Genomic DNA, 16,011 nt, shown 5'->3' with positions numbered 1-16,011 from the left:
TCCCCCTGTATAAATCAATGGTGCGACCTCATTTGGAGTACTGTGTACAGTTCTGGTCACCACACCTCAAAAAGGATATTATAGCACTGAAAAAAGTGCAGAAAAGGGCAACTAGAATGATCAAAGGGTTGGAACACTTTCCCTATGAAGAAAGGTTAAAGCGCTTGGGGCTCTTTAGCTTGGAGAAACGACGGCTGAGGGGTGACATGATTGAAGTTTATAAGATTATGCATGGGATAGAGCAGGTTGAGAAAGAAGTACTTTTCTCCCTTTCTCACAATACAAGAACTCATGGGCACTCAATGAAATTGCTGAGCAGTTAGATTAAAACAGAAGGAAGTACTTCTTCACCCAAAGAGTGATTAACACATGGAATTCACTGCCACAGGAGGTGGTGGCAGCTACAAGCATGGACAGCTTCAAGAGGGAATTAGATAAGCATATGGAGCAGAAGTCCATCAGTAGCTATTAGCCACAAGGTATAGATAGGAACTTTTGGTCTGGGGCAAGTGATGCTCTGCATTCTTGGGGGGGGGGGGGGACAGTGGGAGGGCTTCTAGTGTCCTGGCCCCACTAATGGACCTCCTGATGGCACCTGGTATTTTTGGCCACTGTGTGACAGAGTGTTGGACTAGATGGGCTATTGGCCTGATCCAACAGTGGCTTCTCTTATGTTCTTAAAAACGGAGAGGGGGGAAAAGCAATTTCCTCGGCCAGGGATTTGTGGCTCTGGATAAGAATGTTAGTTTAGCCAGGGTTTTTATTTGTCTGTTAGGTAGGATTTGCTTAGGGAGGCTTAGGGAGAAAAGCTTATTTTTAGGTGATAAATGCGTGAGAAGCACCAAATCTGGGCACCTTCTGAGAACCAGAGACTGTGGCGTGAACGGTGAAACCTATACCACCAAGGAAACCTTCGTTTAGTAACCTAATGTGAGGTAAAAGTTCTAGGGAAAGGAAGCAAGAATCCCTCCTCGGTGTTCCAGTTACAAACTTGGGGGGAAAGGATGTCACTGCTGGATCACAGTGGAGAGTCATTCTACCTGACACTTTCCACACCTAACACTTTTACTGTCCTGAAAACCTATTTTCTTCTATTGAATAAAACATATTGCTTTGCCTTCACCTGTGTAATTCAATGTAAGTGGGACTAGATTTACCTCACGGATCCATTTAATATTATTATAACAGCATCTGAGGAAGAGATCTGCGGGGAACACACCGCTTACATGCTACCAGCACTTCATGACAAACTCATGTTGCCCATTCCCATGAACGTGGGCAGCTGGTGATTCAAAGATAAAGGGAGGCTAGTGTGAGGGAGGAGGCCATTTTAGAAAGGTTCCAGGCTACTACAGAAGACTCTGAGGGGATTTTAAACAACCTAATTCTAAACATAATAAAGCCTTGAGCCTAGGATCTAGTTGCCTCAGAATTTCATCTTCCTCAGCCTCTTCCCATAATCACCAAAGATATTATTTAAATATCTGAGACATTTAAATGCCACCTCTCTGCCTCTTCATTCAAGACAGTATACAAATTAAGCAAAGGTCCCAAATACCCGTGCTTACATTCAGGTGGATAGCTGTGTTGGTCTGAAACAGCAGAATAAAGTTTGAGACCAGTGACACCTTTAAGACCAACTAAGTGCAAGCACACGAAAGCTTATACCTTGAATACAACTTTGTTGATTACAGAAGGAAAGGGGGACAGAAAGGGGAAAGGGATGGAGCAAATTCAGGCACTAACTCTTAGACTTTTGGAAGGCCGGAGGCAAAACAGCAGGATGGAGTCTGTCCCCCAGAAATCTGTTTCAGAGAGCCATTTTGGAAGAAATGTTTCTATCCTCATCTCTATGGAGTAGCAACAGTAACTTAAGACCACAGAAGAGAGAAATGGATCCGGAGATCCTCTCAGAATCACAACCATGCTGCCAGATTGCATTGCTTGCTACTGGCTCAAGCAGATGCATACTAGAAGATTATGTTTTCAAACACAAAGCCTCTTAAGTTTCACGTGTCACCCGTTTGGTCACACTCCAGAGATGCTCTCATTGAGATCTACTCAATACTCGATATGTAGCTCCCAGCATTTCACTAAACTCCTGAACAGAATCAGGCCTCCAACACAAGTTAAGTGGGACTCTAAGCCTCCACTTTGTTGTTTTCTTGATCAAAACTATTTTATTTAAGATATTTACTTCATTTATGCCCTGACCTGGATAGCCCAGGCTAGCCTGATTTCGGCTAGTATTTGGAAGGACAACCTCCAAGGAATACCAGGACTGTGACGCAGAGGCAGGCAATGGCAAACCACCTCAGAAATGTCTCTTGCCTTAAAAAAAACAGGTCTAACTCGCACCTAGTGGTGCATAATGCTACACTTCTGACTGCCAGAGAATCTTAGGATCTCCTGGCTATTCTACACACAATGCTGTACAATAATTATAATTACTACTTCATTTATACCCTGCCTTTCTCCCCAACAGGGACCTAAAGCAGCTTATGCCCTTCTCCTCTCCATTTTATCCTCAAAACAACAGGCTGGTGAGGTACGTTAGGCCAGGGGCGGCCAAACCGTGGCTCAGACACCGCATGTGGCTCTTTCACACATATTGTGCGGCTCCCAGCAGGGCAGCTGGGGAACCAAAGGGGAGGCATGCCTCCCCATTCGGTCTTCCCTTCCCCAACCAGTGTTCCCCTCCCTGGGTAGACACACTTCTGACTGCCAGACAATCTTAGGATCTCCTGGCTATTCTACACACAATGCTGTACAATAATTATAATTACTACTTCATTTATACCCTGCCTTTCTCCCCAACAGGGACCTAAAGCAGCTTATGCCCTTCTCCTCTCCATTTTATCCTCAAAACAACAGGCTGGTGAGGTACGTTAGGCCAGGGGCGGCCAAACCGTGGCTCAGACACCGCATGTGGCTCTTTCACACATATTGTGCGGCTCCCAGCAGGGCAGCTGGGGAACCAAAGGGGAGGCATGCCTCCCCATTCGGTCTTCCCTTCCCCAACCAGTGTTCCCCTCCCTTGGTAGCCTTGAGGTGTGTGTGTGGGGGGGAGCAGAGAAAGCAACTTTAACTTTAAATGTGTTCTCAAAGCCCCCCCCCCCAGCTTGGAGAAGGCATTTGGCTCTTTAAATCCCTTTGCCAAGCCAGCTGGCGTGGGGGTGTGAGGGGGTTAGAAGACACATTTAAAGTTAAAGTTGCTTTCTTTCCACCCCCCTCCCTCGCATGGATTTTCTTTCTTTCCACTTTTCTTTGTCTCTCTCCCCCCTTTTCCCTCTCTCTTCTTTCCCCCTCCCTCCCCCCGTCTATTTGCTTTCTTTGTTTTTCTCTCTCTCTTTCTTCCTACCTCTTTCATTCTTTCTTCCCACCTCTCTCTCTTTCTCTCTCTTAGACAAATAAATATCATTAGCAAACAAATATCATTAGCAAACAAATAAATATCATTATCAATATCATTTACCCCTTTTATTTTTGGCAGTCTTGCATTTTTCAATAAAAATGTGTAATATTTGTTTATGTCTTGTGGCTCTCAAACATCTGACATTTATTCTATGTGGCTCTTACGTTAAGCAAGTTTGGCCACCCCTGGGTTAGGCCAAGAGACAGTGACTGGCCCCAAGGTCACCCAGCAAGCTTCCGTAGCAGTAAGGATTTAAGCTCGGGTCTTCCAGATCCTATTTACCCCACTGCATATGCATTGTCATGATGGGACAAACAGTGCTTCCCAAAGGCCATTTTGGTTGGGAAAATGGGAAAAGGCGAAGGCTTAAAAGCCACCTCTCATCTGGTACTGCTGTCCCATTTCTCATGTATGCCTAGTGAGTTTTTTGAATACTGGGAGCTCTGAACACAGGACTTCCCACATATCACATATCACATAAGTTAAGTCCTCTGCTGCAGCAAAATAACGTTCCCACACAGACTCTCTATTGTCCAGCTCCCAGCAGCAGGGACAAGATCAAACAGTAACCACCTCAGGCCACACATCAGCCAACGCCTTACCTCCCGTCCCGTCTCCACGGGTAAAGTCCCCTCCCTGGATCATGAAGTCCTTGATCACACGGTGAAACTTGCTGCCCTTGTATCCAAACCCTTTCTGAAAAAAAGAGAAGAGAGGGAATGGAATTGCTGGGACTGCATTAAACTCACCCCGGGTTAAGTCTTTCTGGAACCGCTTCCAAGTGAAAGAGCTTAAAAGCCACAAACACAGGACCGGAGAGGAGACCAAGGTGGGGGGGAGAAATTAAGCTTGGCAGAGAAGAGGAGCGCAAGGTACTTTGCTTGCAAAATTCAGGCTGCTTCCAATTTTCTCCTATCAACCTCTAGGGAGCCCCAGCACTTTTGCTGGGATGCTACAAGGCGGTACCAGAGGCGATAAACTCCCTTGTGGAATCACCACAAGCCAAGCCTGATAAATCACTTCATGTTTTATGACCCAAAGAGCCTAATAAGGCATCCTGCAGGGATACAGGGCTGTAGCCATTTTAAAAGTAGATTAAAAAATAAGGCAGCGGCTGATGGTGCAAAATCAGGTTAAAATATATTTTATTACTCAGTTAAATTTCCAAAAATTCCCTATGTGTTTTGTCAACAGGGCTTCATCTTTGTCTTGCAATCATTCTTCAAAAAGGGCACAAGGTTTTGCACCATTGGCCTTATTTTTTAATCTCCTGTGACTGGTGCAGCTCTTTATCTTCTTGCCATTTTAAAAGCAGCAATGAGAGGCAAATTTAACAGACATTTCTTTTCATACAATAGGGCAGCAGCTTCGTCTACAGAAACATCTCCCACAAACAAGACAGAAGCCCATTTTCACAGCTGTTGAGGTTTGCATTCTGAAGGTCCAACCTCAGCCTCCGCTCACGCGAGAACTAGTCTAGCCAGCCACTCCCGAAGGCCGATTTCCCTTCCCTTTGCCCAGAAGCAACCGGAAAAGGCTTGCGACTCTGTTCCAGAATCCAACTCACCTCCCCTGTGGCCAGGTCAACAAAGTTCTTGACAGTCTTGGGAACGGTCTTTCCAAAGAGGCCGATGACAACCCGCCCCACATCTTCATCCCCAATCTGCAGATCGAAATATACCTGGAGAGCAAAACAGAGGATGTAACACATGGTGGCCATGTGTACGGCCTAGCAGAGTCCATTCCCTTTTCGATGATAAAACTTACCTCAGCCGGGGTATCAAAACAGAGGATGTAACACATGGTGGCCAGAGTTATACCCTTCTAAATTCATTAAAGGGAACAGTTTTTAAAAGGTGTAACTCTGGAAAGGATGGCACTGCCCGTGGCTTCCATGGGTAAGAAATTATGTTGAAAAGGAGGATTGGACAACCTATAGTGCACAGTTGTTTGGGTGTGCTAAAAATTAGTATGCCAACAGTATTCAGTGACTTCATTTTTTCCATAAATTTGAACAAGGAAAGTACATGCTATATTGCCTTTAAATGCCACATGAAGCTTTGAATTTGTTGGAATAAAACGTTTAAGCCCCATTTAATTCCCACCCCCCAAATGCAGTATTTCAGTTCAACGTTTGTGGTTTGTTGTTGTTGTTCAGTCGCACAGTCGAGTCCGACTCTTTGCGACCCCATGGACCAGATCAGAAGGAGCGTTCCACTAATAAATCCCCTGATCCTAACATGAATCCTGGTCTCCCATCACAGCCCCCTCCCCCAGCACCATAATGACAATGCCGTGGCCTTGAAATTGAGTTTTATTTCCTTAACGTTTAAAAAACTTCCTCCTCCCTCCAAGGAGCTCAGGGGGATGCATGCTGGTCTTGTCATTTCCATTTTGCCCTCCCAAGAACCCTTTGAGGCAGGCTAGGCTGAGAGGGTGGCTCACCCACACTCACCCTACAGGCTTCATCATAGCGCAGTCAAGTGTGTGGTATGAAGCCCGTTTAATCAGCCCCCCCCCTGTGGGCTCAGCCCTGGACAGCAGCACAGACTCATCAGACAAAGCAATCAGGAAAGAAACAGTTTTATTTCTCTGTGTGTCACTTCAGTATCACCTTTCACACACCAACACTTATTTACTATATTATGCAAAGTTAACTTAAAAGCTTCCCTCTTGCATAACATTCCAATCATTCTTCTTGAAGAGGCTTCTCTCCACAGACAGGAATCGAATTTCTCACCCACCTGCTTTTTTAAGTTGCAACCCCAATCAAAAAGTAGCCTGTTATCCCTGGTATAAGATATTACGTTAGATGGAAGAACTCAGAGGAACAGTTTCCAGGAACACTTAACACTGACATCCGTGCCAAGGCACACTTGCAATGGAATCCATGTGCTTTTCCAGAGGGTCCTAAGATGCTCACATATGCGTGCACAATTTGTATGTGGTCCTAAGGTTGTTAGACCTAGTGGTCACCCCACCTCAACAGTGCCCTTTGCAGGTGTGCACTGCAGCAAGAAGAAAGAATGGCCCTCAAGAAGCTGATCAGAAACTGCCGGCCATGGCAGATCTGTTTTAGCTACATGTGAACATCCTATGAGCATCACTGGAGAACTCAACAACAGGCTTTCATAAGAGGGAGTTGTAAACTCTGATGCTAAATATCGGCTGCGGTCACACGGAACAGTAGCCACGCTAGAGAGATGGAAGATAGGCGGATTTTCCGGGCACGATCTCACCGCCACATCTGGGAAGCGTAGAGCTCCCGTGGCTCAACCGAGGCTTCCCTCCGAAGATGCGCGGCAAAAAACTAGTACTTCGGAGGTACTAGTTTCCGGGCAAGGGCGGGTGTCTGATCGCGTTTCCGGAGGCATCCGGCGCCCGCCCATCTCCCCTCGCAAACAGGTCATTTCCCCCCCCAAGGCTCCACGGATGCGCACAAGCACCCAACGGAGCATGCGCACACTTCAGTTTTAAAAAGTTTTTAAAAACCCAACAACCCCGTTTGCCGCCCCACCCCGCTTCTTTGACTGTGGTGTGATCGGCACCTCCCCTCTAGCCACGGGACCTTGACGGGACCTCAACTGGACGTCTGATCTCGCAGTTGCGCGTTAGTTCCCCCCCCCCCCGCATTTTCCAGCACGTGTGACTGGGGCCATCATTAAGTTCTTCATGCATGCTTCTTGAAGGTGCTATTATGATACCTGGTGCAAAACGCTCCTTTATTTTGATTTATAAAATAAAAAGCATACTCCAAAAGCAATCCTAACCACAGCATCCTTCTAAGTCCAGTGATCGTGTAACTCTGCTTAGGACTGCACTGCAAAATACTTTCTAAAGCAAACAGTACACACACACACACACACACCGCAAAAAAAGAGGACAAACCTGTTTGCAGTACGTTTGCACACTGATTTTGGCTTTCTTCTAGGCTTCTTGAGAGCTGGTTGATGAATGCATTTTTTTCTAATTTGCTTTCTTCTAGGGTTCTTTCATGTTGTTTCTTGTCCTCCCTTAGATGATAGCAGAATTCTGTCTGATAAAAGATATCACAGATCTTACATATCTGTCTTTGCACAGATAGGCTAAGTAGCTATAAGAAACAGCAAAGAATTGCCTTTTCTTACATATACAAATGATGGTGTGTGTGTGTTTTAAGCCAAGTTTTAGGATCTGACATACAGTTGCAAGGTCATCTTGGAGAATTAGCCACGTAAGGAATTTATTGCAGAAGATAAACCATAGCCAAAGATGATGTATGACCACAAAGCAACATTTTGCTCTTTTTTTCTACCTTTTAAGGAAGTACTCCAAAAGATAACGAGAGATTCAGCAATGTCAGAATCCTGGAATGAAGCACTTATAACCCTGATTCATAAACCAGATTCTGAAGAGAATGAAATCCAAAACTATAGGCCTATTTCCTTGTTAAATGTAGATTATAAAATTTTTGCAAATATATTGGCCTCAAGATTTAAAAAGGTCCTATTACAAATCATCCATCAAGACTAAGCAGGCTTTCTCCCTAAGAGAGAAATGAAAAACAACATAAGAACTATTCTTAATGTACTGGAATATTACGAAGCCCATCCTGAGAAGCAGTTGGCATTACCTTTCTTGGACGCGGAAAAAGCCTTTGATAATGTATTGTGGGATTTCCTAAGAGCAAAATTAGAAATACGGGACTGTGGTGTAAACTTTCTATCAATGATCTCGGCCATATATAAGAAACAACAGGCAGAAGTTTTAATCAATGGAGACCTATCACAAAGGATCAAGATTCAAAAAGGAACCAGGCAGGGATGTCCTTTATCCCCTTTACTATTTATTTTCTTACTAGAATCACTGAACGACAATGTAAGGCAAAATGAAAAAATAAGAGGACTAAGAATTAAAAATAAAGAATATAAATTACAGGCCTTCGCGGACAATTTAGTTTTTATATTAGAACAACCACGACTATCTGCTCCACAGCTCCTAGATGAAATACAAAAATATGGAAAAGTAGCAGGACTCAAAATAAATCTTAAGAAAACTAAAATATTAGCAAAAATTGTCCACAAGAAGCATTAAAGGAGCTACAAGAGATTACAAAGATACAAATTACGAATAAAATTAAATATCTAGGTATAATATTAACAAACAGAAACAGAATGTTGTTGGAAAATAATTATAAAAAACTGATGGAAGAAATAAATTAAACATCCTACAAGATAAAAAAGAAAGAGGTGGTTTGGTTTGCAAATTGGCAGCTTTATTACCAAGCAGCAGCGATGGGATGGATAAAGGAGTGGATACTTCTAGAAAACTGGTGACTTTTACGTCTAGAAGGCCATGACCTACATATGGGTTGGCACGCATACGTTTGGTATGCAAAAGATAAAGTACACTCAAATTTCCACAATCACGTTATCAGAGCGACGTTACTAAAAGTTTGGAAGGAAATAAAAGAAAAATATTATCCAAAAATTCCAAGATGGGTATCACCCTTAGAATCCTTTATAAAACCTACACTTATAACGAAGGAAAAAACCTGCTCATATGACATACTATTAGGTGATTCTAATAAGCTAAAATCTATAGAAAACTTAAAAGCAAATAATATTAACCTTACTTGGTGGGAACAAACACAACTACATGGAAGATACAATAAAGACAAATTAACGGATTTTTTAAAGACTAAATCGGAACTTGACAAAATATGGCTTTCCTCCAATGACAAACCAATACAAAAAATGTATAATTTCCTTCTAGATGACTTCATGCAGGATGAAGTAATAAAGAACTTGATGATTGCGTGGATGCAGGACTTGGGGTATAACATTCAAATTGATGACTGGCCCAAAATACCACTTTTAAAGAAAATATATATAAGATGTTCCATAGGTGGTATTGGACACCAGACAGGATAGCCAAACTGTATAAGACAACATCTGGAAACTGCTGGAGATGTAAATGTAATGTAGGAACGTTCTTCCATATGTGGTGGAGATGCAGTAGAACCAATAAATTTTGGCAAAATGTTAATAATATAATAGAAATGCTAAATATCAACTTGAAATTATTACCAGAGATTTTTTTGTTAAATATAATTCCTAATTCTTTTGAGCAAAATGAGGTATACATTTTTACTTATATTTTTACAGCAGCTAGAATACTAAAAGCAAAATATTGGAAATCTGAAAGGATACCAGCAAGAGAAGAATTAGCTAAGAAATTGCTGGAGGTCGCAGAAATGGATAAACTTAACATACTATTACAAGGAAAAGATGACAGGATTTTTCAAAAAAGGTGGTTTAGAGTATATAAATGGATTGAAGAAAAATGTAAATAATGGACCCATAACAAGGTTAACCTATGTAATATTTGTTGTATGTATATTATGTTAAAAATAAATATAATTATATAAAAAAATAATCCATTGATGTATTAGGGATATTTGATACTGGTGGTATACAAATTTTTTTAAACGTAAACCACTTTGGATTCATTGTGAGGCTAAGAATGGGGATAATGGTTGAAGAAATGAATGAACGAACTAGGGACTCCCTGAGTTTGAACATGGAGTTTCCCTATATCTACTCTATTGTGTTGGCGGCGGCTGTAATGCCTATGAGAACCACGCTGGGGACCCCTGCTCTAGGTGATATGTTATTTCATGTATGAAGATGTGATATCTCGTCTCTTTATAGCACATCACACCTTTTACCCATCCTGACAGGTGCTTTGACTGCTTCTGCCTTGTCTACACACCCACCAGAAAGTAGCTTCTGCTACTCCCAGGGAGTGTCATTCCACTCTGAGGCCTGTCACTTGAGTTCCAGAACACAATTGCTACCCCCAGGGGCTGTCATTCCACTATGGATGGCTGTCGTTCCAGTCCCAGAACACATCTGCTACTCCCAGGGGCTGTCATTCCATTCAGAGGGCTGTCATTTCAGTTCCAGAACACATCTTCTACCTCCAGGGACTATCATTGCACTCTGGGGGTGTCACCGCAATCCCAGAATACTTCTGCTACTTCTAGGGGCAGTCATTTCATACTGGGGGTGGGGCAGTCATTCCAGTCCCAGAACACTTCTGCTACTCCCAGGGGCTGTCATTCCACTCTGGGGGCTTTGATTCCAGTCCCAGAGCCCATCTCCTACACTCAGGGGCTGTCATTCCAATTAGTGGTCTGTCATTCCAGTCCCAGAACACTTCTGCTACATTCAGGGGCCCAACACTCCAGTCTTAAAACACTTCTTCAACTCGCAGGGGCTGTCATTTTAGTCCCCGATAAGTCTATCTGGGCCCAGAGACCTTAACAGATAATCCATTCTGCATTTTCTTTGCAACTCTTCTTGTGCTGTAATGCCTTTCAATGGCATTCCTGGCTCCCGTTATTTGCAAAGGGGCTTCAAGCCTCTCCCATTGTTTCCAATAGGCAAGTGTTCAAATCACACCTTGTGTTATAGTAATCCATAAAAATAGCCCTATAATGTAATAATGTAGGCTGATGTAATTATGTCCATACTGTAACAAATTGGGGGGAGGGGTGAGAGGCACTGGGTTGCCTAGGCAACAACAAAATGCTGTTTCTGTGGCAACTCATTGTGATGTAACAGAAATAAGGGTAGTGAGGTCATAAATCATTGAGAGTATTTAATAGCTCCCTCCCCAAAAAGTCCTCATTTCCATGTTTGTCCTCTTATGGTCAGCATGGGTTCAGGAGGGGGCCGTGGACCTATGTCCATGCGCACCACTCCACAGTGTACACCAAGAAACTCTGAGCAATCATGTGGCAGCCGCAGCCGGGGAAACGGCAGTGTCTGCAGGCCCTCCTCATTACTTTCCCCTGAAAGCCTCCGGCGGGAAAGAGATGCGCTGCGGGCTGAACTGGAGGATGCCCGGCGTCGCTTTGCCGTCGAGGTTCGGGAGCTCCGTGAGGCGGCCGCACGGGACCAGCAGTTGCTGGCTGACAAGCTGCACTCCAAAGGAGCGCAGCAACGGGCCCGTGAGCTGCAGAAGATTGGGGAGGAGACTAAGAAGCAGCGGGAAGCTGAGATCCGGCAGCTCCTGCGGTGGAAACAGGCCGAGCTGCAGGAGTCCCAGGAATTCCTGAAACGAGAACGTGACGCTGCCATGCGTCAGGCCCGAGAACTGCAGCGTCAGCTGGCCAAAGAATTGGTCCTCCGGGGAAGCGGCAGCCGGGGCGGTTCAGGTGGGGTGCCGAGCGCCCAGTGCCAAGCCAGACTCACAGAGGTGCTGAGCAAGCTCCGGTGGGAGGTTGACAGCGATCAGGCTGCCCGGATCCGCCACCTAGAGGCTGAGCTCGAGCTGGAGAGGAGTCTTTTCCTGAGATATATTCTGGGACGCTTTGAAGGGGAGCATTTGCCTACTGGGTCCCTGCACAGTTTCAGGCAGGGTTCCTTGCCCCCTGAAGGCACCGCCAACAGTTGGGGGGCTGCTGGAGAGCACACTCAAGAAGGCCTGCCGCAACCAGGCCAGTTGCCTGGGAACAGTTCTAACCAGCAGGACACAGGCCAGTTGAACGCCCTGCCTGCCCTAGGGGAAAGATGCACTCAGCTCAAAGACAGTGCTCTGCTAAGGGAGAACAGCTTCGCAGACGTCCAAGAGTCTAACCTCAGAGTTAGTGATCCCCCAGGACCACTGAATTCTTCTGGCAGAGAATTGTTTCATCAGGTGTTTGCTCAACAGGATCCAAAAGATCTGAATGAGCAAGCCAGTATCCTGCTGGCCAAAGACCAGCAGATAGAAGCCTTGCAGAAGGAGCGCCAGGCACTCCAGACCAAGTTAAATGATCTCAATATTTTAAAGGATAGGTGTACTCACCTGGAAGAAGAGAACGACTGGCTAAGGAAGAAGAACAACAGCTTCCCAGACATGCAAGAAAAAGCCAAAAGACTCAAGCGCAAAAGTGCTGATCTGGCTGTCCTCGCCCAGCGCTTGGTAGAAGCAGTCAAGAAACTCCAGAAGTCATCTTTGAGAATGGAGAAGCACTCTTTGCCCAAGATCAGTGATTTGGATCTCTCGCTATCGCAGAGTGAAGTGCTCGAGCTACAAAGCCCGATAGCACTTTATGAGAAACAACAGCTAGAATTTGTACGTGAGAAAACTTTACCAAAGCTGCAAAAGAACGAAGACGAAATAGAGCCACTGCAGCAAGCACCGACAGAAATAACAAGAGAACATCATGGAGAAGTACAGTTCCTTCCCACTCAAGAGAAAGAATTAGGGCATCTATATCGCAGCCAAACTGAATACGTCAACCAACATCCTTTCAGACTGCGTTGTTTCTTAGCGCGATACAGCTACGAACCTCTCAATGTTCCAAATAAGAATCCCGAGGCAGAACTTCCACTAACAGCTGGAGAATATGTTTATGTCTGTGGAGAAGTGGATGAGGATGGCTTCTATGTAGGGGAACTAACGGATGGCAGACGAGGATTTGTACCCTCAAATTTAGTCGAGGAAGTTGAAGGTAATGATCTCTTCAGTTTTATTCCTTCCGAGCCGAGTGATATTTCCTGTGACACAATCCATGAACCAGGTTTCTCCTGCCCAAGTGCTGTCTGTGAGGGAAAAAGCAACAGCCCAGATGAAGACAGAGATGTCAGTCTTCTGTCGGATGGACCAGAAGGAACGTTAGGTGAAGTCCAGGCAGCAGTGCCTGATCTTCAAAATCTGACTCTCCTGACTCTTCTGAAAATCACAACCACATCAGCAGAAATCGCTTGGTTCCCAAACGATACCTACCCTCATCTAGTGCACCTCGATGAAAAGAAATACTGTGTGACCAAAGCAGGGATCGACTGCTATACCTTCCAAAACCTCCAGCCCAGCACCACCTACAGAGTCAAAGTGGAGCCTCTTCTGCCTCAGGAAGCCTTGGTGTCCCCTCAGGGGGGGCTGCAGGAGAAAGCCAGAGAAATGACGTTTACGACACCAACAGCAGGACCACCTCACGCTCCCCTTGACGTCCAAGTAGAAGCCGATTCTTCTGCAGGCTTTCTGGTGATTAGCTGGTTTCCGGAAACCATCCATCCATCAGGATCATCAAATGGGGTCCAAGTCACAGGCTACGCCATTTATTTCAGCGGACAGAAAGTGACTGAGATCATGTCGCCAACGGCTGGGAGCGTCTCATTGGAAGTTTCCCAAATAAAGGCGTCCCAAGGGCCCCAGGCAGTGACTGTAAGGACTGTTTCTCCGTTTGGGGAGTCTGCGGATTCTGTCCCAGCTCTGATTCCACCAGACCTGCAGAAAGTACCCAGCACTGTATCTTCCCAGTCTGTTGCCCCTGGGCTGACTTCCCAAGAATTCTCAGAATCTGAGGGCCAGCAGATCCCTGCAACGGAAGACACTGACAAGGACAGGTCAGAAGCGTCTTTGACTCCAAATAGGATAGTGAAGAGCAAACCAGACGACAGAAAGGTCTGCGCCTCATTGGACATTTTCCAAAGAAATGTGTTCCAAGGGCCGCAGGCAGTGACCGTAAGGACTGTTTCTCCCTTTGGGGAGTCTGCGGATTCGGTCCCAGCTTCAGTTCCACCAGACCTGCGGAAACTTTCCAACACCATATTGTCCCCGTCTGTTCCCTCTGGGCCGACTTCCCAAGACTTCTTTGAATCTGAGGGCAGGCCAGTTCCTGCACCTGAAGACACTGACTATACTGAAAACCAACCCAGACATCAGAAGGATGACTGTCAATGTTCTCTTGAACATCTTCTAAATGAATAAATAAATTAGGCCGGTTGCCACAATGAATAATGTCATAGTTGATATCATGTTCGGAGTCCGAAACCGTTCAGAGACCCACATGCTCAGGCCAGCCAAATCACAGCAACCATAATCTTTCCTTATAATAATTGTGTTTAGGGGTGGCCACTGTCCTATGGGGTGGCGAGAAAAAATGCGCTCCCTCAGCCATTTGCCCGTTGGCTGCTGAACTGGCGTGCCATTGGCGGGGGGGAGGGACGAGCCTCGCCGCTTTGGCCCGCGCGGCCCTGGAATGGGCGGCGAGCAACCAGTGGAGAGACGGACGAGGCTGCGGTGGGCGAGAGGTGCCGAGGCGTTGCGCTTCTCTCGCCCGGCGCAGCCTGGGCAGCTGCGCGCCCTTCTTGGGGACGGGGGTCCCTCTGTTGGCCCCGGCTGCGCTCGGGGAGGGGGGAAGTGGCTGCGCCTTGCTTTCTTCTGCAGGGAGCAGTGCCGGATTTACACATAAGCTAAATAAGCTACAGCTTAGGGCCTCGCAATCTGCTGGGGCCTCAAATAAAAACACAATATAAAAAATGATTTCAAATATTAAAAAGGCGTATATATTTTAAATTTTTCTGAGACCAGCTGATGTAATTTAAAACAGTAGGGGGCCTCTGGGTTTTGTATAGCTTAGGGCCTCAGCAAGTCTAAATCGGGCCCTGGCAGGGAGAAAGACCTCCGAGGTGGCCAAGTGGGAGCGGCTGCCCAGAGACCCCCGCCCCCTTCTCGCCCGCAGGCCAAGGCAAGCAAGCCGAGAAGGGGCCGGGCAGCCCTCCCTATTAGTTCTCCTGCCCTCCCGCCGGGGCGGCCCGGCAGGAGGGGGCGGCCAGGCCATCGAGCCAGCAGGGCCCCCGGGAGGCGTCGTGAGGGGTGCGGCGGCCCCCCCCCCCCCCGTGCCGGTTTGTGGCTATTCCCAGCGGGAGCCTCAATCCCATTGGGTCTTAAAACAGCCAGAAAGGGCCACACTTGTTTTCATGGTGAGCATCCTGGCTCACTCACGGCTGCCCTGGGATGACCCGAGCAGAGCTGAGGAAGGCCGTTGTCCTCCCGGCCTCAGAGACCCCACCCCGTCACCTCTGCTGCTCCAATACCTTTTTCCTTTTAGTCTGATAGGATCGATACAACATACCAAGGAGGAGGAGGATCCACAAGCCAGTTAAACGGATGTACGAAACAGCAGGAAGCGCCCGCAGGCCAAGGCAAGCAAGCCGAGAAGGGGCTGGGCAGCCCGCCCTATTAGTTCTCCTGCCCTCCCGCCGGGGCGGCCTGGCAGGAGGGGGCGGCCAGGCCATCGAGCCAGCAGGGGCCCCGGGAGGCGTCGTGAGGGGTGCGGCGGCCCCCCCTCCCCCCGTGCCGGTTTGTGGCTATTCCCAGCGGGAGCCTCAATCCCATTCGGTCTTAAAACAGCCAGAAAAGGCCACACTTGTTTTCATGATGAGCATCCTGGGTCACTCACGGCTGCCCTGGGATGACCCGAGCAGAGCAGAGCTGAGGAAGGCCGTTGTCCTCCTCCCGGCCTCAGAGACCTCCCCCCACCCCGTCACCTCTGCTGCTCCAGTACCTTTTTCCTTTTAGTCTGACAGGATCGATACGACATACCAAGGAGGAGGAGGATCCACAAGCCAGTTAAACGGATGTACAGAACAGAAGGACGCCACCCTCCTCCGGATGGAAGGTGGTCTCCTTTAACGGCTTCTTCAACTAGCTTCCAACAGCGGGGAGGCAAGAGCAGCCACCTTGCGAACGGGAGGGCGTGGAGAGGAGGCTCTAGGGAAGGCGCCCCTCCCCTCCTGCTGCCACTAGGGGTGCTAGGGAGCGAGAGAGGGAAGGGGGGC

General features: G+C 46.8%; 1 protein-coding gene across 1 annotated transcript in view; it reads right to left on the bottom strand.

Moving 5' to 3' along the window:
• LOC107116723 (peptidyl-prolyl cis-trans isomerase B-like) overlaps nt 1-5,135 on the bottom strand; it is an 8,706-nt gene extending 3,571 nt beyond the window's left edge. The window contains exons 1-2 of the mRNA XM_015418706.1: nt 4,983-5,135; nt 4,018-4,111 (exon numbers count right to left, since the gene is read on the bottom strand). Coding sequence (XP_015274192.1) covers nt 4,018-4,111; nt 4,983-5,135 — 247 coding nt within the window. The remainder of the gene's footprint in view (nt 1-4,017; nt 4,112-4,982) is intronic.
• Between the last annotated feature and the right edge of the window lie 10,876 nt (nt 5,136-16,011).

Source organism: Gekko japonicus, unplaced genomic scaffold (assembly GCF_001447785.1).
Source record: "Gekko japonicus isolate JY-2015 unplaced genomic scaffold, Gekko_japonicus_V1.1 scaffold150, whole genome shotgun sequence".
NCBI classification, from domain to species: domain Eukaryota; kingdom Metazoa; phylum Chordata; class Lepidosauria; order Squamata; family Gekkonidae; genus Gekko; species Gekko japonicus.
Note: the sequence above shows the minus strand (reverse complement) of the source record. Positions and strands in the feature narration are given on the sequence as shown.